The sequence below is a fragment of the Limulus polyphemus genome, unplaced genomic scaffold (assembly GCF_000517525.1).
Source record: "Limulus polyphemus unplaced genomic scaffold, Limulus_polyphemus-2.1.2 Scaffold5542, whole genome shotgun sequence".
NCBI classification, from domain to species: domain Eukaryota; kingdom Metazoa; phylum Arthropoda; class Merostomata; order Xiphosura; family Limulidae; genus Limulus; species Limulus polyphemus.
In genome coordinates this window covers 2,336-26,149 of record NW_013671152.1, presented here as the reverse complement: position 1 = coordinate 26,149, position 23,814 = coordinate 2,336, and the positions used below count along the sequence as shown (strand labels likewise).

Below are 23,814 nucleotides of genomic sequence, written 5' to 3'. Positions count from 1 at the left end.
TTAATTAATAAGTAAGTAGTGTCTTGTCTATATATATATATATATATATATATATATATATATATATATATAAATTCAGTTATTCCTTAATTTTTTTGAGCAGTGTATATTTTAATCACAAAGGTATAAGAGAGGACCATTCAACAGTTTCATTTTTTCCAGTTAATTTTTATTCAGCTTATATGAAATTTTATACAAGACAATTTGTAGTATTGTTGCCTTCTATTGACACACACTGCTATACAACCAGTAAGAATTTCGGCCTGCCTTTATTAAATATCCTTTAAAGTTAGAATTTCCTAAAGAAGTTCACATACGCAACTCTATTTATTGAGTAAATGTTTTAGAGCTAAGATAGTAGATTTGTTGTATGCCATAAGTCTCAGTGTTCAAATTTTTACAAAAATTGTAGTTTAAATATTTTATTCAAGGAAGATCCTGACTCCCAACCACAACAATAATATTGTTGATCAAACTTATTGTTTATAACTAGAAAGAATAATCCAGCTATTTATTTTGCAACAATTTAAAAATTTCCAAAAATAATACAGCAAGAATGTGAAAAATTTTAAATTCAAGAGTAATAGATAAAAGATACTTTGAATATCATTAACTTCTGCTTTCCTTGCTATCAAATTGTTAGAATTTTATTACAACTGCTGTTATTACAGGGTTCAATAGAAAAAATATAAAGGTTCCTGTTCATCTTGATCCTGCAAACCCTCATACATTTGAAGTGGAAGATTTGAAAAAACTGATTAAAACAGTAAGTAAGCTTGTCTAATAAAAAATTTACTTTTCAATTTCAAGTACACATAGATGTAAATTATTCCTTTCTAGGCTGTTGCTTCAATTAACCACTAATGTCCCAAACAGTCATAAATTTGTAAAAGGCAGTAAAAAAAAAAAAAGGACAAGATTATGGGAGTTATAAGTACCTAAGCTTACCAACATTGTCATCAACATTTTAAATGAAATGATAGTGATAATGTACAGCTATATATGCATTAACTAAGGATATGTAAATCAAATTGAAATTAAAACTATTTTATAGAAAATATTTTTAATAAATAGCAATAGCTGCTTTGTTGGATATGTGTTCATAGTATTAAGTGACACAAGTTATATATTATACCAATGGAATTTTAGTACTTAACAGAATAAGTACTGCACGTAATTATAAAACTGTTTCTGTTCATTAAAGCAACACTGTTATTTCAGGCTACGAAAGACTTAGAGGAGTTGGATCGTAGGAGACGAGAAGAATTTAAACAGTATGAAATGGAAAAGGAACATCAGTACAGAGAGTCTTTACATAATTTAACACAAGAAGAAAGAAATGAAATTATAAAGAAACATGAAGAAATGGAAAAAAAGCATAAAGATCACCCACGCATCCATCATCCTGTAACTTGGCATTTATTATTATTTTGCATGTTTTACTCTTTTGATTAGTCTGAAAATTTTCAATTTGTTTGTTTAAAATTTTAAGTTTAACCCTTTGGAAGCTATAATTGGATTTATCCAACTTGACATTTATAGCTGTTTAGTGTGACAAACAGATTTACCCCACAATGCCACGAAAACTTTTCCTTGTAGTGTGACAATCAGGATACTCACATATCCTTGAATTTCTCATCTTAATACTGCGTGTACATACATCACCGAGCAAAAGTGCAACTAATGAATTTTGATATTGAAAAAGTACTAAAAAAGGTCAAACACTACATTTTATTTGTTAATGGATAATTGAGACTTTTTGAGACTCACACAAAATTTAATTATGCACTCAAAGAGTTAAAAGAAATTGATCTGTATTTTTGTATAATATTTAAATTGAACACACAATCATAGATCCTAGGATTAAGTGTAAACACATCTAACATGGCTTCACTACTCGCTGAAATGTTAGCATTTATTAAGATTTTTTTCTTTTAAAAAGTTATCAAGGATACTTGTAATACATGCATAATATAATCCACTTCTATTTTTAAATGCTCGTGGTTTAATTCTTTAGTATATTGTATATAGCTATAAACCTATCTTAGTTAAAAGAAAATTAACTAAAATTTCAGAACAAACTCTCTTTCATAATTAAATTGTACTTGCATTGCTAATGGTGGACAACATTTGAACATTAGTAACATCATGTTGATTCAGTAATTTTGCAAATACAGCTGAACCCTGAAGAAAGATCTATTGTGTTACTTTTTTCTTCTTTTATTGGAGGGTTTTCTATCGCCCACCCTGCACATTATGGGTATATAACACAATATTTCAAAGACAGATCAAACATTTTCATCTGTAATCTTATGTGGGTCATCCTTCACTCATTTGTATTTACTAAGTAAGACTTGTGCAGTATAATTCATTCAGAAATATTGTTGTAGTTTTAAAGTAACATAATATACACAATTGAATATCATACTCTAATCGATAACCTAACCTATTCTAATTAACTTGTCACTATTATCATTCTGACATAGTCACAGGAAACTTTCAGAAACAGCAAGATAGACAAAAGTGTAGAAATACAAAAACAACTGCTTTTACTCTAGTTTATGTCATTTGTATGTAATTCTTGCATCATTATTAGTTTTACAATAAAATTGTTATTTAAATTACTTAAAATGCAAATCACCTAACCCAAGCCAAACCTTTACAAGTTGTCGATATCCCAATATATAGAGTGACTTTGTTTTTATTTCTTTCACCTCTGTTGTATGACACTTGAACAACACCAAATTTGGCATCTATGTATTACACTTTTTGGAGATTCAATGGACTGTTACTGTGCTGCATTCTACTACAAAAATACAAAATATGCGTAAAAAGTCATCCTGTATATTTATAATGTGTCTGTCTATGCTTATTTGTACATAGTATGTGTAGAAGCTGGTGTACTAAATATTGTTCTAAAAAAAAAGGACGAGTGTAAATTTTTTTTAAGCACCAATGATGAGCATCTAACTAAGTTCAAAACTTTATAGTTATTTTGAAATTTATGAAGCTAGGAAGAAGTTTTAAATAATTAATACCACTGTAACCATTATACAGGTAGAGAACTCAATGACAAAACAGGTAGTAAACATGAAGCTTGTTGTCACTGCCACTTCAAAATTAATGACTCTGAAATGAAATTTATTTTATTTGACTGCTAACCCAAATCTGACTTTTGTGTAACTTGTAGTCTAAAGGATACCTAATCTTCTTATAACTCATGGTACTAACATTATCATTAGTCTTTATTTTGGCACTTTTTTTCCTGAGATAAGTAAGTTAATGTATAATTAACATACATTGTATGGAATACATTAAGGTATGTTTTTTGTTCAAAGGTGACTTTACTAAACTTCATTATTAGAAAATTTTTATTTTATATATAATTCAGAGTGTTATGTGATCAGTTGAGGTAAACTTGGGGAATGTGTGGTTTGTAGCTAGATATTGAAACCAAATTTTTGGAAGTGTGTACAGTATTTCTTAATGATTTTTGGTTGATGTTTTATAAACGTATAAATTGTATCTATACTTGTAGGGTAGTAAACCTCAGCTAGAACAAGTTTGGGAAGAGAGAGATCATATGCCTAGAGAAGAATTTGATCCAAGAGTGTTTTTTTTCAATGCATGGCAAGTTTTACAGTTCTTCTGAACAATATTTGGGGTGTGGAATCAGCTTTATCCAGTGTTTATTTATTTGACTGTCTAATTACATTTGTAACATTTGTATTCTCTGACATTAAATGACTCCTTGTCCAAAATGTTTTCATAAAACAGAAGTATCATAAAATTAATTTGTTAATTTCGTTTTCAGTAGACTGTAAGTTACTATAAAATTTAACCTTTCAAGTGTCTAGTACACACCTGCATATTAAGTTTCAAACTTAAAAATATTTTAAAATTGATATTATGCATTTTGTTAGATTTGTATAATTTGCTAATGAAAGTGAAAAAAAAAAAGACAAAGCTTTTATTTCAGTGTAGCGCCAAGGAATGTCATCTGTAAACATATCTATGTGGCTTTAGTTATCTTTAATGGTTGAAAATGTAACAGGTTAAGATAAAATCACGAGAAGGATCATGTTATGCTGCTAAAAGCATGTCTTAATTTGTATGTGTAAAACTTTTTCATTTGAAATATGCTTTATGATAATATTTTTCATCTACAGATATCAATGGAGATGGATATTTAGATGAAGATGAAGTGGAAGCAATCTTAAGTTTAGAAGTATGTGTTCTACGATTCTTGGCATAAATATTCATAAACTCGTATGGTCAGGATTTTGAAACTATGTGTTTTGAATTTTATTAAATTTATTTCGGTGAACCTGTTTTAAAATTATATCAGCATCAAAATTGTTATAGAAATTTTAAGAACTTGTGAAGAAGAATATGTTATGTATGTCAATCATGATACATCTGCCATGTCCAGTGCCAACAAGGTTCATTAGGCTGGTTAGAATATGACAGACATAGTAGTGGTCTAAGTGTTATTTATATCATCAGCTTTCATGAACAATGAGTGTTATGGTGTGAACTAGAGTAAGTAAATGAATTGTAATTTTTATCAATTTTATTCAAGTTAAAGCTTCTCAGTATCTTTTAAATATTCCTGTGTAACTGTACTACATGACATTATTTGTTTGCTTGAACCCTACTGATTGACCCTGGGGAAGTGGTGTACAGCCTTTCTAAAAAATTGTTTGAGCAACTTATTTAACTTTACAGAATATAAGATTGTTTATAGTCAGGTCAGATCAGTTTTCGTAAAGGTAATTAAAAGTTCAACATTTTACCTTATTTCAACCTTTCCTGTTTTTCTAATCTTGATAAAATAAAGTGATCAAGACTTATTAGTTCTTGGCATGAGTTTTTCTCCTGTCGCTAAATTTTGTGTTGGAAAAATAAATAGTTTCTGGAGAAATCAAACCTTTCAACCACTTCTACTGTTTCAACAAAAGCAGTTCTAGGAACTTAACCATTACCCCTCTAGCACGGCAAGGAAAGAGCTAAGCATTAAATTTTATTACTTTACTTATCTGTTGTTGTTGTATCATATAACATTTATTTAGTAATTTAAGTTCCATCCATAATTTTACTATTTTAATATTGGTTTTTAAATGCTTACATGTGAATGGTGTACAAAATTTACTTTACTAGCTAATTAATGGTTGAAGGTCCAACTCTGTTGATAATGACATTCAGAATTTTTATTAAACTATTTTTTGAATATATCATTAATTTTTCTTGTTGATTGTCAGAGAGTAGCAACTGCTAAAGCAGTAGTAGTACTTCAACTGAGTCTGCTACTTCACTGATGGAAGGCACTAATGATAGTAATCAAATCTTATTTTATTCTTGAATATAAGAAACATTTTTATTGTTTGAAACTCTTCATATAGCTAAAACTGACAGAACTATGTATTACATTATATTTAAGATCTTACTTGTTCCTCTATTTTAGAATTATTGCCTAGAATCCTCACATAACTAAATACATCTAATCATGTGAGAATTTTCTTCCTTCCAGAACAGAAGTACACCATTAGAACTTCAATGTTTATTTTCAAAAATGTTGTCATAGATTTGACCCTTTCAATTGAAAACCCTGTGACTGTAATGAATTTTAAGAGTAAATAGTATAAAATTTGGTAGTTGAATGATCCTAAATAATGTTGAATTTAATATTTAAGGTGAGAAAGATGTATGATCCTAATAATCCAGAAGATGATCCTGTTGAAATGATGGAGGAATACAACAGAATGAGAGAACATATTTACAATGAGGTATTAATTGTTTTTTTTCTATTTTTTTAGTTTTTTAAAGTATATATTTTGTAAAACATTCATTAGCATAGTTGGAATTACTGCCAGATCTATATCTTGTGTGACTATATTTGATACATTAATGTTTAACATTAATGTGAGAGAATTAATTGCAACTAATATGTTGTATCTCATCTAAGTGTAAATATACCAGTGGCAAGTGTTAAAAAAATATATATAAAACAATTACCTAAAGCAGTTTGCATTTAGCCTAGCTAACCTCCTTACGCTATTGTGACCTGTGATCACTTTCAGGTTTCAAGTGTGCTCCTGCATATTAAATATCAAAATGAAAATAAATGTAATCCTTAACCTGAGTGGTATGGTGCTGTTGACTGGCTGCCTTCCCTCTAATTAGTAGATCAAAATGAGGGATAATGGCAGATATGTTTAGTAACTTTGCCATAAATACAAATACTGATTTTGTTATTACAGGCTTTGGTCCCACCATTTTATTATGTCACAATATATGGTCTGAATAATTACTAATGAAGCATGGCTTTGAAAACAGCTGTAAAAATATTTATAAACAATTGGATTGAGCAGATTATAAACTATTTAATTAGTGTAGAGTAAATAAACTGGTTTGAGTTGTAATTTGTGGTTTGTGGGAAAGTGACTAGACATACGTCTTACAGGTATGAACAAAGGAATCTCATGGGAAATGTAAAAGGCTTGGCACAGATCTGGGAATTTTTTTTACATTATTTTTCATTTCTGAAAATGTTTTTACATCAAATTATATTTTTTGAAAACTACAGAAATGTTTTCTATTACAAGAAATCAGGTAAGCTTTGTTAGGCTTAATGACTACATCTGGGGCATAACTACATCTACAACCATCAGGTTGCCCAGAAATACATCAGCATATTAACAAGTATTAGTAAGACATATCACATGCATGAAACATTTTTTGCAGAAGCTTGAACAAAATTTAAACACACATACATGTGTATACACATTTTATTCACAAATTATCTCAGAAGTATAGAAGTTGTTGTAAAAACTAGTTTGATAGTTTTTTAAACTATTGCTAGGACAGCAACTTCAAGCATTCTTCCCTATATACTTAAAATAAATTGAACATGCACATTTCCAGAATTATCATTGAATAATGATATTTTAGACAAAAAAAAAAGCTACAGGGCAAGAGGCCTCAGCCATGTGCCCTTACTCTCTTTATCACTGAAGGATTATTTGAAAAGCATAGGATCAAAATTGTATTAACATGGTACCCATATTTCATTTTGTATCAATAACACAGGTTTGCATGTGATAAACATGCTGTTATAGCATAAGTAGTATATTATATGTGATGTGACTAAGAGAAGATCATAAAGTATTAATATCAACTGTGATCACTAGAATAGTTCATTAGTTAATTGTGGTAGGAAGTTATAAAATGTTATGGTACTTGTTTAGGAAGTTCTTTCATAAGCCTGTTATAATCAATACATAAGCAACTGTTTCAGAGTGGTATTGAGTGTAGAAAAATGGTAGCTGATTCATAGGTTCTAGTGTGAAAAATACAATAGCTTATCAAACAAAATGTATAGTTAAATTATATTTACTGAATAGTTGTTAATTCTTAATAAATAAGTATTTGATTTCTTTTTAATATTTCTAGGCTGATAAGGACAAGGACAAACGTATAAGCCGAAAAGAGTTTTTGGATTTAACACAACAAGATGATTTTGAAAAAGATGAAGGCTGGAAGGTAATGTTTATTAATAGTGTCTGTTCTCTTTGGATTAGATTTTGTGATTTGTTTATAAACTATAATAAAAAGTAATATATTAGAAGATTGAAAACAAATTATCATGAGTACTTGCTATTTTTAAGGCAGTCTCTTTTTCAGATCACTTAAAAAAAAAACATTTTGTGTTATTTAGCCTCTTGTATAAACTGTCGTATAATTCTTATCCTATCATGATAATAATTATTATATATTAGATAGGTGGAATTTGCAGATAATTATCTGTAACTACAGTTTTTGCCCTTCTTACAGGATCAAATTCCTAGGGTAAAGTGGGTTACCAGAACACCCATAATGAGCTATTTATGAGTAAACATTAAAACATCATTAGATGTTGTGCTGTGATACTTCATTACATTATATAACTATAGAAAAATAAAACTGTTTTACAGAATCAGCATTTTACACCAATCATTTTAATGTGTTTTTAAAAAGGTATCCTAAAGTTTGGAGATGGCTTGAATGGGTAATGAAAGAAACTATTACAAGTAATAAATGTACACCAAATTTCAATGAGTTTTTCTGTTCATACCTGATGATGACAAAAGCTTTTTTTGAAACATTGTACTTTTGTTACTTGTAATAAAGTTTCTGAAAGTGGGTTCCTCATCATCAAAAAGGTATTCTACATTTTGTAGTTTCATTATATCCCAATATATAATTTGTGATAATTTTTAGCTTTGACAGAAATCTTCCAAATTATTATGTAGTTTTGCATATCATCAGGAACTTTTAATAACTTCTCTGTTTGTTTCCAACATTTTGTAATAGATTGTATTCAAATTATCATTGTATTTGGTACTTATGATAGGCTTTGCTATAGACTATATCTATATACATGTTATTTTAAAATTGAAATAGTGTAAAGTTAGTTTTGCTAATGAACAATTTCTTACGTCATAGTGACAAAAAGTTGATAGTTTGAATACACATTGTAGCTTTGCAACATAATTTATTAATTACTCTACTGTCAAGCTGATTAGAAGCTTTAACCCTTTCTGTGAAAGAGAGCCTTAGCTGCTCAATTTCCGTCTGTATTGTAAATAAAATGTTTTAGATTAATATAAATCTTGTGCAAACAATAAACTTGTGTATAAAAAGTACAAACTTGCCACTAATACATCCTGAACACTTCTCACAACAATAGTGTATTTGCCTAAAGTAATTCAATTATTTTGCATTATAAGAGTTTCTAATTGTTGTTGTTTTTTTGTTTTTCAGGGTATAGATGAGCAGCTTCTATTCACAGAAGAGGAAATGAAGGAATATGAAAAACAAAGAGCTGCACAGTTGCAGAAACATTTTGAGGCTCAGAGACAAGCAGCTAATGTAAGTAAGGTTTAGTTTGATTGCATTGTTTGTTAATTCTTTCAGCACAGACATGGCCCCTGGGATTGACCTCTTAACCATTTTGTGCTTAATATAGTTTTCATACTATAACCTTTAAATTAATAAGTGTATGTTAACAAAATTTGGCAGATTATCAGTAAACATTATTACAATGCTTTCATACACAAAATATAAAATTTTTCAGCTGTGCCTGACTAACAATACAGAAGTTACAATGATGTGGCGCACGTGCACTCATGTTACCATATCCAATGATATAAAACTGACCTTTAGTCTCTACAAAGTGACCTGTCTTGGCTGTGTTTTAGTGGACTAGTATTTTGTAAAATACAGTCACATTTCAATTATTATAAGTTATACTTCTTAAACTTATTTTTCTTAAAACATAGAATAGTAAATAAAGGAGTAAAGCAAACAATTATCTCTTCTAGTTATGACTTTTGTACTCGGTTGCTGCTTGTCGTAGGTTGCTAAGCCTTAAGAAATTTTGCACATGGAGAATGTGAAACTAAAAAAATTTTTTTAGGTTTTATATATACATTTGAATAACTAAAAAATTTTTTAGGTTTTTATATATGCATTCGAATAATCAAAAAAATCATAAGTTACTATATTAATACAATAGAATTCCATTATGATTTATCAAGTTTAGTAACTAAGCTGTACTTAGGTCTCAAAAAATATGAAATTTCGAGCAGACTAAAGATACAACCTATTCTTTGAAATCTTGGTTTGAAAGAATGAGATGGCATCCTAACACATGAAAATGGCTGAGAAAGCCACTAGGGGGACATTATGAGCTTTCGAATGGTTATTTACATGTCATATATTGAAGTAAATGTATATATGGGACCATATCCAAAAATGGAAAGAGGTGAGCAGGGTCACTGTGTTTGATTCGGTACATGAGTGATATCTCAGCAAATAGAAAAGATATGAGGTTCTTATTTTATGTTCTAGCCTGTCAATTTGAGTTTCTAATTCATATGAAACTATAGACTTAGTATTTTGACATCACAAACATCTAATTTGAATCAGTGCTGCATTGAACATACCACGTAACACACAAAAACCAATGTTTAACTGTGTTTTTTAATATTTTCTTTTAAATAAAGAAATTAACTAATGTATAATACTAAAATATGAATTGTAATCTACAGTTTGAGACCAAACTTATTGACAGAAATTCATGAAATAGTAGTTCAATAAAATTTTGAATGCGAGTCAATAAATGTGATGACATGGCCTTTGATCTGTGACCTATCTGGATAGGGTTAAAAGAATTTCGTCTTTTTTTTTATTTAAACCGTTTAGTCATATCTTTAAGTATGAAATACCTTGTAAAAACTGAATTTTTATTGAATGTTCTTATGAATTTGCCTTTCTTTTAGATATTTGAATATGATCTGGTGGTATCTTTTACTCTTTATCACAAATCTAATTGTCATTATGGCTTAGATTGATAAGCCTAAGAAGTATGTAGGTATTTTTAAAGTGAAACACCAAAATCCAGAATTTTATATTTTTGTTATTCCAACTTTTAGTTTACTCTTAAGACATTCTACTTTTGGAAATTTATTTTTTATCTGCAATAAAACTTCTCTGAACTAGAATACTGTGTTAGTATTTCAAGTAAATATTGTTTCTGAATATACTTTGCTGTTAAATAACTATTCTTTTTCTTCATATTTGTAATTTGCATTTACAAAGAAAATGTTTATTTTAAACTTAAAGAATGAGTTATTGAACTTATAAGATGTTTTTTGCAGTCATGAGTACCTTTTGTAAGAGCAAAAAAACATGCTTTTGAAATATTTTACTCAAGCTATTATGTTAAATAGTAATTAAATAAATATTGAAGCTGATGGTGTTTACGTTGTATCACAGCAATATCATGTTAAATTAAAACAATACTTATTCTCAAGTCTTCCAAAAAATAAACTTCAAGATTAGGAAAAATAAACTCGATAACAAAATAAATGGACAAAGTATCAGATCAAGTGAGTTTTCTTATAAAAAGAAATAAAAATAAAGCATGGAATTTAACAACAATCAACTTAATTCAAAAAGTAAATTTATTGAAGACAGAAGAAAAAAAGCAGAAAAATAAAAAATGCTTATTAGTTATTGTCTTTGATCTTTACCTTTTCAAATAGGCTTAACTAAATAGCATGACTTTTTTATTAAACTTCATTTAATAACAAAAATGATTTCCATGTTTAATTAATTACATCTTAATAAATTATAGAAGAGTTATGGTAGAAACTTGTGAACAATATTTCTCCTCCTTGTTATTGACTATTGGTGGTAGTATTTTAATAAAACTGCTCTATACTGTGTTTCAGTTATTATTACATATGAAAATTTAAGGCATATAATTCAAGAGTTCATTTCTTAAGACTTGTTCATCAGGTGGGCTCAATATTCTGTTATGTGTATTGCCTTTCTCAATTGATATATGGCAGTTTGCAACATGGATTGAAAACATTCAAAAAGAGCTTTTAGTGTTGGCATTGACCACCCCTCTGGTAGGTTCTTTGACTGTGTTCTTGGCATTGACCATCCCTCTGGTGGTTTCTTTGAGTTAACATTAACCACCCATCTGGTGGTTTCTTTTACTGAGTTGATAAAATTGTTTACCACTCCTTTGGCAGTTTCTTCAACTCGGTTGTTATGGTGAATCTTTCTTATCAGTAACTACCTAATGTTTTTTGGCCTTGTCAAGAACATTTATTGACACAACTTTGTTATTAGACTACCATCCATATTTAGTATTTCATTAACTACCTCTCTGGTGGTGCTAATTAACACTGAATTTGCTGTAGTAGGTCTGTTTTTGGTTTGAAAAAATCTCTTAAACCAAACCTATTTAACCTCAGAATGCAATGCAAGATATATTATGGCCTGGTTCCTTTTACTGGAACCCATAATAAACTGCTTATTTGGGTATTCTAATTAATATAATTACAAAAGAAATGGGATATTGCATTTGAAATTAACAGCTTATTTTACAGTAGAATTAGAATAGATAATCCTATTACAAAACATCCTATTGTACTCCCCAAGTCAGAGAGATCTGAAAATAAGTGGTCAAATAATACTTATCAGGTTGGATATAGATTAAGAGACAGGAGATACACTTGACTAACACTGATTGGGCAATAAAGAGCATGCAGGATATTATTAGCTTATCACCTGAATAAGAGTTTACTAATCATACAAACTTAGGTCATTAAAATGGAGGAAGAAAGTAGTGAGATCAGTTAAAACAAGTAAATTTCTATGTTATGATAATCATCCAGGAGATTAACTAACAGTTATGTTATAGGTAATGGTAATTTTAAATTTGTGCCTTTGGTTAAAGCAATTTTTATGAAGTAGCTAACAATGTAAAATGTTATCATATGCTTTTACAGTTAAACAGTCTTATTATCAAACATATTTTGTCTTGTTCATAAAATTAATATTGGTGCCACACATAGTAATCATGTGTGAAGTTTTTAAACTTGTGTGATTTGACTGGCATATATAAAATTATCCCCTTCACAGATCCAAGGAGTACCACCACAGTATGTTTACTACCCTCCCCCACAACAATATGGTGTACCACCCCAATATGCAGGCCACCAAGGTATTCCACCAGCACTTCATGACCCACCATCACAGCATTTAGATTCTCCACAACAACCTGGCCACCAAAATATCCCACAACAACAAAAGGGCATGCCACATCAGGTTAATGTATTATTTTAATGTATTTATTAACTTACATAGGTATTTGAAGAGTAGACAACATTAATTTCACCTGTAAGTTCTTCAGATTTTAGATAATGTGGTGACAGATAGAAATTATCTTAGCTTTTCCATGTTCTTGATTTATTTTGATTTCTGGCCCCATCTGAGATCTACTGTATGTCACACCTTCTTGTTCACATAATTGGTCAGTTTATTCCACACCTTAATTAATTCTTCCAGTTAAGTACAATCTGTAAGTTCATTACTACCTTTTACCCTTATCATTTTTTGTTCTGTTGAAGAAGAGACCACTATTTGACAGGGGCTTGAGTCTTTAGGTCATTTTAGGCCTTTTATAGTATCACTGTAGTGATTCATGGTGTTATCTTATTAAATGGCTTAAATGTATTTCAGTTATTTCTCTATCAAAAAAACAATTCAAAACTGTGTTAATTGTATTATGTGAAGTTTCTATTGCAAATTATCTGAAAAATGCAAAAATATAAATATTAAGTTTGATTTTTTAAAACTGAAATATGTATATATGTTCTTTATTGGAAATTTCCAGTTTGCCTGTAGGATCAAACTTTTTTCTGCCATAAATTACATATCCTGAATGAGTTAAAGATTATTTGAAGCTTGCTTCTTTTATTAACTTGAAATTTCCCCCCCTCAAGAACCCACATAAAGTACCTCTTCCCAGACTTGTAAGTGAACTGTAACTCAATCTCACCCACTTATACTGCATGAACCACTCATGTATCTCATAAGTGTTTTTTTAACCTATTAAATCACTTCTCATGTTACACCTGAGAGGAGCTTTACACTTGATAGTTACTGTGGCTTAAATATCTCTGATGAAACTTTGCTTCCAAACTCTACCTAAACCTTAAAAATTATGCCTAGTATTTACTGTTTTTATAACTAATTGGCTTATTGATAATGATTTGTAGATTGGTGTAAGACTAAATCCTAAAACGTAAGCTAGCTAAAAGCTAACATTCTTTTTTACTTTAAATTCAGAAGCACAGACAACTACAATACCTTAGTGATTATTTAAAAGAATGACTGTTTTCTATAAATCTTAATTGAAAGACCAAAACTCTTAGTACTTGCAAAGAATCTGTGACTGATACTGTGTTTGGAAAGACTCATTATAACTTTGGGGTATCAAATGATTTTTGATATGTATAGAAAATCAATACTCAAACAGTCAAGCAATACTATTTCATATTACTGGAAGAAAGAAAATTTAGCTCTTAAAAATATAAAAGATATAATAAGTTTCTGCATTTATAATAATTGTTTTTTTTCAATAACCAGGTAGTTAAACAAGCAAAAGGAGTTCCAATGGGAGCTAACTGTTCTACTTGTATTGCAAATTTATATCTTTATTTTTATGAGAATAGGTTTATTGACAACTGTAAAAACCCAGACAATTTTGGCATAACTTACAGGTATATAGATGATTTAATTAGTATAAATAATCTTAAGATAAATATTTTTATTAATGCTATTTATCTGGTAGAATTAGAAATTGAAAATACTTCAATTTCTAATGCAGAGACATGTTATTTAGATCTTGAAATTTCACTAATTGATAATGATATCAATCTAAATATTTTTGATAGGACAAATTTTTTTCTTTTCCAATATATGGCTTACTCTCTTTTAAGAGTAATGTGCCATACTCTTCTGTTATAAGTATTATAACTTTGCAATTATTCAGATTTTGTGAAATCTATAATAAGTTACAATATTTCATTATTAATGTTGATATATTAATGCAGAAATTAATATTCAATGGATTTAAATAAAGAAACTTTGAATAAATATATAAAAAAGTATACATTTAGGAGATTTTGCTGATAGTTTCCAACAAGTATTTCTAGTTTTAATAAGGTCCTTTAAACAACTTGGCACTACTTTTATGCAGATGAACACCTTATCACATATAAAGGCTTGTGTAGCATCAGAAAATTGGTAGTTACAGTGGACTTAATGGTTTGTAGTTGGGAGTTATACTAGTTAATTTAGATAACAGGGTTGGGATGTTATACTAGTATAATTTGTCTACTGTGCTACTAATTAGTGCTTTATTATTACAATAGGGGCTGGAATGCCAATTTCAGGAAGTAAGATTACCTTACTTACCCCCAAGTGGTAGTACCTTATTTTGTCTTTTTTTTTCTTTTTTCTTTTACTTTGGAGAGCAGTCAACTTCCCACAACTGCCTGCAGGCAGTGAAGGGTGATATAGATGTGGAATGTTTGGGCTATAGCACCCACATCTCTCTCTCCAAATTTCTACTTTTGATAAAAAAAAATTTTAGGTACAGAAAGCAAATTATTAATGTTGTCCTGATAAAACTATGCATAAATGTAGAAAGTCTTAATTTACTTAACTTACCCCAAGATATGGTCTGTGGTCATACACACAAACAAATATTTCATATTCAAAATGGTAAATACTGTATAAACAAAAGTATAAGTGACTGATGCACCTCAAAAATGACGTGTAGTTTTCAAGTGTACAACAACTTATTTAAAAACTGTATCAAATTACAAAAGGCAATGTTAAACATCTAAGGAAAAGACTTTTGTGTTAATTCCCTTGCTAAGATAATAAATTGTATGGCACATTAATATATATAACAGTTTATAATGTATGGTAAAGTGTATACATCTTCAAACTGCAAAGTTTGTTGTGTAGTATAGTATGGAAACTCGGTGATTATGTGTAAAATGATTACATACTGTTACTTTAAGTGCTAAATAAAAAAAAATAACTAAATAGCAGAAAGAAAATACATCAGTATGAAACTTCAAAGAACTTTTGTTGAACAACTTGTTTTCTATTTCTGGCCATAAAAAAAGCAAAAATATATTTCCTATTTTTTGTTTATGTTGAATACCTTTGTATTTTATTGCTACAAAATGTTCACAAAGTATTTGCAGATTTTATAAAGACTGTATTTAACAGGTTGAGAAAAATAATCAACACCATCAGGGTGTACCTCCACAAAACCAGTTCCAGCAACAGCAGTTCCAAGGAGTTCCACAGCAACAGCAGTTCCAAGGAGTTCCACAGCAACAGCAGTTCCAAGGAGTTCCACAGCAACAGCAGTTCCAAGGAGTTCCACAGCAACAGCAGTTCCAAGGAGTTCCACAACACCAGCAGTTCCAAGGAGTTCCACAACACCAGCAGTTCCAAGGAGTTCCACAACACCAGCAGTTCCAAGGAGTTCCACAACACCAGCAGTTCCAAGGAGTTCCACAACACCAGCAGTTCCAAGGAGGACCTCAACACCAACAGTTCCAAGGAGGGCCTCAACACCAACAGCAGCAAGGAGTGCCACAACACCAACAGCAACAAGGAGTGCCACAACAGCAACAAGGAGGATCTCAACACCAACAGCAACAAGGAGTGCCACAACACCAACAGCAACAAGGAGTGCCACAACACCAACAGCAACAAGGCGTGCCACAACACCAACAGGGAATACCACAACAACACTATCAAGTTCAAAAACAGCAAGTATTACAACAAGCTGCATCCCAAGAGCCATCTGAAGTAGTGCACCAGAAACAGAATATACAGGTAGGTGTTGCACAACTAAAGGTATTCCAGTTAATGTCAAGGGTTAATAAGGATGTTTCTGTGGTAAACTTGTAATTGTTGCTGTTTATATCTTTCTTAATATCAAAGAGGTTCACGTTTAGTTTTCTGACAAATTAAAGTTGAGAAATATAATTTCTGAAGATTTTATATACATTACTTATTTTATATATAAACAATTATGAGGAATACCCCATCATTAATTAAGATGAGATAATACTAAAATGCTAATATCAAATAACTATTAATTACTATATAGAGGAAAAATACAACCAAAGCTCTTTTTTTTTATCTCATTTTTTTGTGTTGCATTTATTTGTAGTACAGATATTTTAGTCTTCGTTGTATCTGCAGGAATTGATATAAGCATCATAGTAAAAATAAATATTTGTAATTACATTACTCCTGTTTACAGATGCATATTTGTTTCAAATTTTCAATTTTTGTTATGGTATGAAAGTTTTTCCAGGTAATGAAGGTGTTTTAAATCTTATACTCTCAAGTATCCAGTATTATTTTGTGACCAAGTGTTGGAACTATTTCATTTCACCTATTAATTTTACATGCTTCCAACAGTTCATAATTTCAAATAACTTACAGTATTTTGACCTCTTTCACATACTTTAACCCTGATAGTCAACCCGTGTGGTATGTATCAGTTTTCATATTCAAGAGTATTTATTGCAGATCTTGGGTGGGCTATGTTACATGTTTAAGAATTGTCTGTATGTTTTTGGCAAAGCAGTGTATCTTGAAATTGTTTTGATACTCATCTGGGTAATTTGAAGCAGTTGTGGAAGAGGTGGTGTGATGATTGGAAGCTTTGATATAGACAGTTTCATTGCTAAAATAAAGACTTTGTTCGGGTAATTTAATAAAAAATAGGCAAAAAATTTAGTAATTCTTGGAATTACAGGTATTTGTGTCCATCAGATTTTAAAATTACATTTCTGTAATCTGTCTCAGTATAATTATATACACTTATGTACCTAAGGGTGCTAAGTAAAAAATTGAATTGATGTCTTGTAAGCATTAATTTTTTTTCTCTCAGCCTGAAGCATCATTGAAGGAAGGATCTCCAGTTTCCCAGCAAGATACCAAACAAAAATCTTAATATAAAATACTATAGGCAAAGCAGGAGTTGAAAGAAATGTGGGAAGTTTATTTTTAATAAAAAAAAGGACGTATTTTGTTTCTATGTAACTTGTGCTTCCATTCTTATGTTTTCGTTTATTTTCATAAAACATTTTTTTTACTTTAACAAAAGACCACTGAATGTATATTTTTCAATAATCTCATTTTCTTTAAAATAGAACCTTAAGTACATTTGGTCTGGGAAGAACTGAATCCCCTGATAAGATAGATGCTAGCTTAGAGGATTCAGTGCTTCCAAAGGTTGGTATCCATAACTAACCTTTTCTTAACATGAAAATACACCCTAAACTATTTCCAAGACCGCACTTAACCTTTATACAATGAAATTTAGTACTTTAAAGTTTGTTGTGATTATTAGGAGTATCTTTATATTTTTTTGTTATTTCAAAAGTGTTTATAAGTTTACTTAAATATTTAAATAAAAAAAGTAATGTAGCACTAGACAGATTAGCAAAGTTACTCATTTTGGTTAAAGTAAATCATGCATTTTATTTTTATGTAAAATTAATTATTTTACTTAAACATTCAGTAGTCAAAGATCAAAGAGAAAACTTAACTAAAGATGTTACTTAGAACCATAAGCTACTATACAGTTCTGTTACTTTGAAGTATTACTTCTAAAAAACATTTATTTTATGTGTATTCATTTCACTTGAACTATTATGTGAGACAAATAACAAATATATATATATATATAATGTGTACCAACTTATCTTGCCTACAGATAAATATTTCAAGTTTATTCATTTAGAAAAAATACTTGTTTGTTGTATGTGTGTAATGAGACTTAAAACTGTTGTTATTACTGTTGAATAATGAATGGTGTTTGTAGACAAGTAAAGTTTTTAAGCTTAAGTTATTCCATTTAGATATTTGGCAATTCATATCAATAACTTTCAAGGCTGATTTCAATTTATGGAGAAAATAATATATTAGAACCATGTTTGTGCATAAAAGATGACATTTTTCTGAAAGGTAAATACTATGATAGGATTTGAAATAAGATTTCAGTCTGAAAGGAACAGTAGGCAATGAATCTACAAGATATCGATAAAACCCTGGTTCAGTCCTGCCAAATAAACTAGGAGCTAAGTAATACTTAATTTTTTTTATAGCACATACATATGTATGTTTGAATCATAAAGATGAGATGTGAAAGACTAGAGTTGTAAAAAATGGTTTTAAAAAAGTTTTAAATTTCTAGTTCAACCTCCACAAAAGTATTTGTGAATAGAAACTTTTTTCTTCTTTTCCAAAAGATGAAAGATCTAACTTATTGTCCACATATCAACATGTGAAAACTACAGTATATTACTGCTTTTTTTTCATTAAATACAAATTTAAACATAGAGACATCTTGTCCAAATATTGATTAACTGTTTGATGTGTTTTCATAATTCTAACAGTTTTTATTGATGAATGTATATTTTGAAAAAATGTGTATATAATGTCAGAATTGTTTATTTCTTCAGGAAATATAAATGTTTCATGTATTACAAGTGGTGGTGTTAAGAGATCATAATGAAATGTGGTCTTCTCATTTTAAGAAAAGAAATATTCCTTACTAAAATAAATTTTGTTGTTATTGTTGCCTGTATGTTATATGGATGCTGTTTAGTACCCAGCACGTTTTATTAGACTAGTTAATTACCTGTAGGATGGTAGTACTCCCTACTTAATTGTAAGTAAAGGGAAAAAAATTCAGCTACAGTGACTATTATTGCACTAAATGTACCTTTAGAACTGAGTGTTCTCTTCCAAAACATGTATAATTCTGTTATTTTTCTCTTACAAGTCACATCTCTGTTAAGTGTTCATTCAAGATAGTATTTTCTCGAAGTTATCCTACTTATGCTTCTGTTATCAAGTCATGTTTAAAGATTGCTTTTTTCCATAGATATCTCATTATGAAGTTAGGCTTCAAATGTTTTTTCCTACAACAAACTCTAATGAGATCAATGATTTGGATAGGAAGGCGAGCTACAATGTATCTTGGAAACAATAAACAGAAATAACTGTTCATGAATAACAAATAAGCTTTTAACTACAACCTGAAAAATATGAAACTCAATATTAACAAAAGAATTTTTCTGACAGTGAGGCTATTTGAAAGGATTGGGCTTTTTTTATTTTAACTTAATTTTGTTTTTTGATAACTGTTTTCCACTTAAATAGCATACTATAAAAATTACAAAATCTTGGGACATTTACAATACAATCTTCCTCACAATTTGACATATTTTACTTGTAGAAAGGTCCAGCTATGAAAATAAAGTACAAATGGCTTGTAAATATCTTAAAATTGTTTAATTTAATGTTTCCTGGTCATTGTACGAGTTCAAAAGAGTACTTTATCTGTATTAAATATTATATAGTTTTTCAGTTGTTCTAAAACATCTGAGGAATGTTATGTAATTCTACAGAAATTAAGTACTATGGCTGGAAAATATTGAAACGCCTGTAAATAAAATAGGCTTGCGAATTTAAACTTCATAAAAGTTGCTTTGGTTTTAATAACGGATTTTCCATAATTCAGCTACGCAGATTTTGAAAACGATATTTATTTATTTCTATCACTTAAGGATTTTTTTTACAAATCGAGAAAAAAACTTACTTAGAACAAATTATTATTTCGTTTACCACAGTGAACATTTTTTTTATTATGTCTGTTGACAAAAAATACAAACAAACTGAAGAAAAGGGAAGAACACTGATGTCAAACGAATATGGATCTACATTCATCCAGATATTTTTTGTGAAATCTACGTCTTTTATTCTCAAATTACATGTTGTGGTCTTACTTTTACGTATTGCGTCTGTAGCATCTCATTTCAATTATCAGGAGTAATTAGCCATCATGCTGATGTTCCACCTTCCCTGATACCTCCTCTCCATTTCCCTGATGTCTTGATGAAACATTTCCCCCTGTTCTTCGCTGACAGCACCGAGATTTTCAGGGAAATAGTCAATATGTAAGTGTAAGAAATGAACTTTCAAGCTCATATTACAACCCAACTCTTTGAATTTATCGAGTATGTTATTGATAATATTTTCGTGATTTGGGCCCTTGTCGTTTCCTAAAAATTTATCATTAACATCTTTAAAAGCAATTCACGCTTCTATTTCAACTTTCATCATCGTCCTTTTGAATTGTTCATCCGAAGTCAATTTTCTAATCTAAGGCCCAACAAAAATCCCTTCTTTAAGTTTCGCTTCTAAAAGAGCTGGGAATTGTCTACATAGATACTTGAAACAGTCACCATCTTTGTCTAAGGTCTTTAAAAACTGCTTCATTAATCCAATTTTGTGTGAAGTGGAAGTAATAGGAGTTTCTTTGTGTCAACCAAACTGGCTGACTCTGCGTGGCTGTTGCTTCTTTATCCAGTCTGATTTCGTGCTATGCCATCCCATTCACACAAAAAACATGGAAACTTTGCATAACCGGATTATTGACCCAACAAAGTATTCAACCATGTTCTTTGTATTTGACTTTATTAAGAAGTTTGAGATTTTCGTACGTTTATTTCCAGTGAACCAAATGAGCAATAGGAGAAGATGCATATATGTTACCATTGTGAAGAAGAATACATTTTAGACTTCTTTTGGAGGATTCAATGAACAATTGCCACACACTTGGTTCATAGACTGCAGCTCCTGGGATTGGTATTAATTCAGCAATATTGTTGCAATAAATCAGTGAACCTTCTTGTATGGTATAAACTCTTTCACACGGTTTCTATACAAGTAAAATGATGTCCCTGGAGAAAATAAGTTCTTAACCCGATTTCTGGACTCCAAAATCTCTAAAGAATCCTTTGGAAAGCCCAAATCATTAAGTTTACTTTGTGTGAAATGTTGTGGTTCACCAGACGTTCCAAGTTGAAAACAATCCCTATCATCATTTCTATTGACATCAGAATCGGATGAAACTGTATCAAGATCCTCTGGTGGAGGAGGTACACGTACATCAGGTCCATGAGCAATTGGTCTTATAACAGATTGAAGGTTCGGATAAGAAATTTCCATTTTATTTCGAGTGTTGTAGCCTTGCACGTTACATGAGCAGAAATAGCAATAATTTCCGTGGTTTCTACGCTCACGCCAGACCAATGGAATTCCAAAAGGCAAAGACTTTTTCTTACCTTTAGTCCATTGTCTCAACTCTTCGACACAAACGGTTCAAACTTTGTGCGGAGCCTATGATTTGTCTTGGTCCCCAAGTTTTATTCCAAAATACGTGTAATACGCTTTTTTGACGAATTCTGTAATGTTTTGCTTTTCTTTCTTTACCACAAATATAACAGAACATGTTTGGGTCATTTACACAACCTCTTGTTGCTACAGCGACGAATGAATAATACTGAAAAGAAAAAAATAATGTCAAAGTGCACGCACAAATACTATCCAAAAATGACATATCACGCGGCCTGTTAACCGTTTATATACTAGCTGTGTGTTTCTCGTGGGCTCTAGAACGATCAATAAGAGTCGCGTCGCTATTGGTCTAGAAAAATCTATAGTCAATGGCCGTTAACATTTTAAACATAATAAAATGTGACCCGATTTCAATAGAAATGATTTACTTATATAAAAGTACATATGACGTTTTGTGAAAAATCTGTACGTGATGGAGAAAATGGATATCATTTTCGGATTCAGCGTACAGGAATGACTGCAGAACATGGAAAATTTTTGAGTCAATAAAACCAGCGCAGGCCTATGAAATTTAAGATTTGAGCACAAAATGATAATGATATTCCTAATGTTATTTCATGCAATGATAAAACTTCAACTAAGAACATTTGTTTTTACCATCTGAAGGTTCATGGTTGACATTACGTTGCTTCACACTTTGGAGGTTGTGAGTGCTGGTAGCATTTGTTTAGGAAATATTCAAAACAAGCGCAACTAGTATCTTATCATTGTGTACAAAAACTAAGATGATAAAGCTACAGCTAACCATGTACCATGAAGATTAGCAAAGTCTTTCACTCTTTTAAATAAGCCAGTCAGGTAACAAAATTTGTACATGACAATCTTGTTTCCTGACCACTCTAACCTGACAAACTACGGAGGAACAAAAACCATTATACTGCTAATAATTCTTGCTTGTGAATTGCATATATATTTCGTAAGCGACCCCTAGTGGCTCTGTAGTAAGTCTGCAGGCTCACACCACTAAAATCCGCGTTTCGATACTCATGGTGGGCACAGCACAGATAACCCATTGCATAGCTTTGCGCTTAACAACAAACGAACTTCCCTTAGCATTCAACTCATTAATAAGTTGCATTTTCTGGACTGAGCATTTCTTTTTTCTTGACGTTAGATTACAATCAACCTAAAATATAAGTAATTATTAATGTAACTTATCGTATATGAGGAATGTAGTTTTATTTTAATGCACAACTAAAATCTCAGTTCTTTAGTTTTATGCAAGAGAGACCTTATGAAGTACCTTTCAAGATGATGGGAAAGAAGATAGGAATCCAGTCATAAAATTCTAGTACTTGTGATTAGATAAGAGATTTGGTAATGTGGCAAAACAACACCTTATAGAGATAAATTGAAAACTCAAGAGACTGATTGGGTTTGAGTGGATTTGATATACAATTTAGTATAAACTGTTAAAGAAATATTGGGAAAGATTTCAATTATAGGTCAAAGTAAATTTCCATTTGGTCTTTGTGAAAGACAGACAACAAAGTTGCTGGTTGTCTACCCATGAAAATTTTCTTGCGGCCCACCTGTGTTCTCTGATGGTATTCAGTCCCCATGACCTGCACTTTAACCCATGAACATTAATGAGAAATTCAAGAAGCCGATTTTCCCAAGATAAAATTATTGTTGAATTTCTAAAACAGACTGAGGAATGAATTGTTTCTTAAGAAATTGAGAAAATTATTAAGTGCAAGAAACTGTGTCAGAGAACACAAGTTTTTAAAATTTTAATAATCCAATACCCTAAGCCAAAAGAAAAACTAGTTACTACATTGGTTTATTTTGCCATTAAAACATTCTAACATTTATGAACTTTAATATGATCTAGTCAACACAAGTAGATGTATTTAAACTTGTATTGATTCGAACCTAGTGTAATTTTAAAACTTGAGCATATAATTAAAACATCTTTTTCATATTAAAGCAGATTTAACTATTGTTGTTAATATTTCTGCGATCTGTTTACTTTGATTTAACGTCAGAAAAATGTATGGTAATCATAATATCGATTACTGAAAAAAAAAAATTACCAAATTTAATGGCGTTGTGCCTATAGGCCACAGGTGTACAAGCCACCCCTACTGATTTAAAATCACACATCCAAGTATAGAGATTTGATTTAGTATGTTGAAAATATCTGTCTGTATTATACAC

General features: G+C 30.3%; 1 protein-coding gene across 1 annotated transcript in view; it reads left to right on the top strand.

The window, feature by feature from the left end:
- Positions 1-19,741, top strand: part of LOC106472710 (nucleobindin-2-like) — a 35,352-nt gene extending 15,611 nt beyond the window's left edge. The window contains exons 5-14 of the mRNA XM_022401253.1: positions 672-766; positions 1,222-1,407; positions 3,539-3,627; positions 4,168-4,228; positions 5,694-5,786; positions 7,453-7,542; positions 8,803-8,910; positions 12,481-12,672; positions 15,649-16,266; positions 17,336-19,741. Coding sequence (XP_022256961.1) covers positions 672-766; positions 1,222-1,407; positions 3,539-3,627; positions 4,168-4,228; positions 5,694-5,786; positions 7,453-7,542; positions 8,803-8,910; positions 12,481-12,672; positions 15,649-16,266; positions 17,336-17,398 — 1,595 coding nt within the window. The 3' untranslated portion in view covers positions 17,399-19,741. The remainder of the gene's footprint in view (positions 1-671; positions 767-1,221; positions 1,408-3,538; positions 3,628-4,167; positions 4,229-5,693; positions 5,787-7,452; positions 7,543-8,802; positions 8,911-12,480; positions 12,673-15,648; positions 16,267-17,335) is intronic.
- Positions 19,742-23,814: the final 4,073 nt, after the last annotated feature.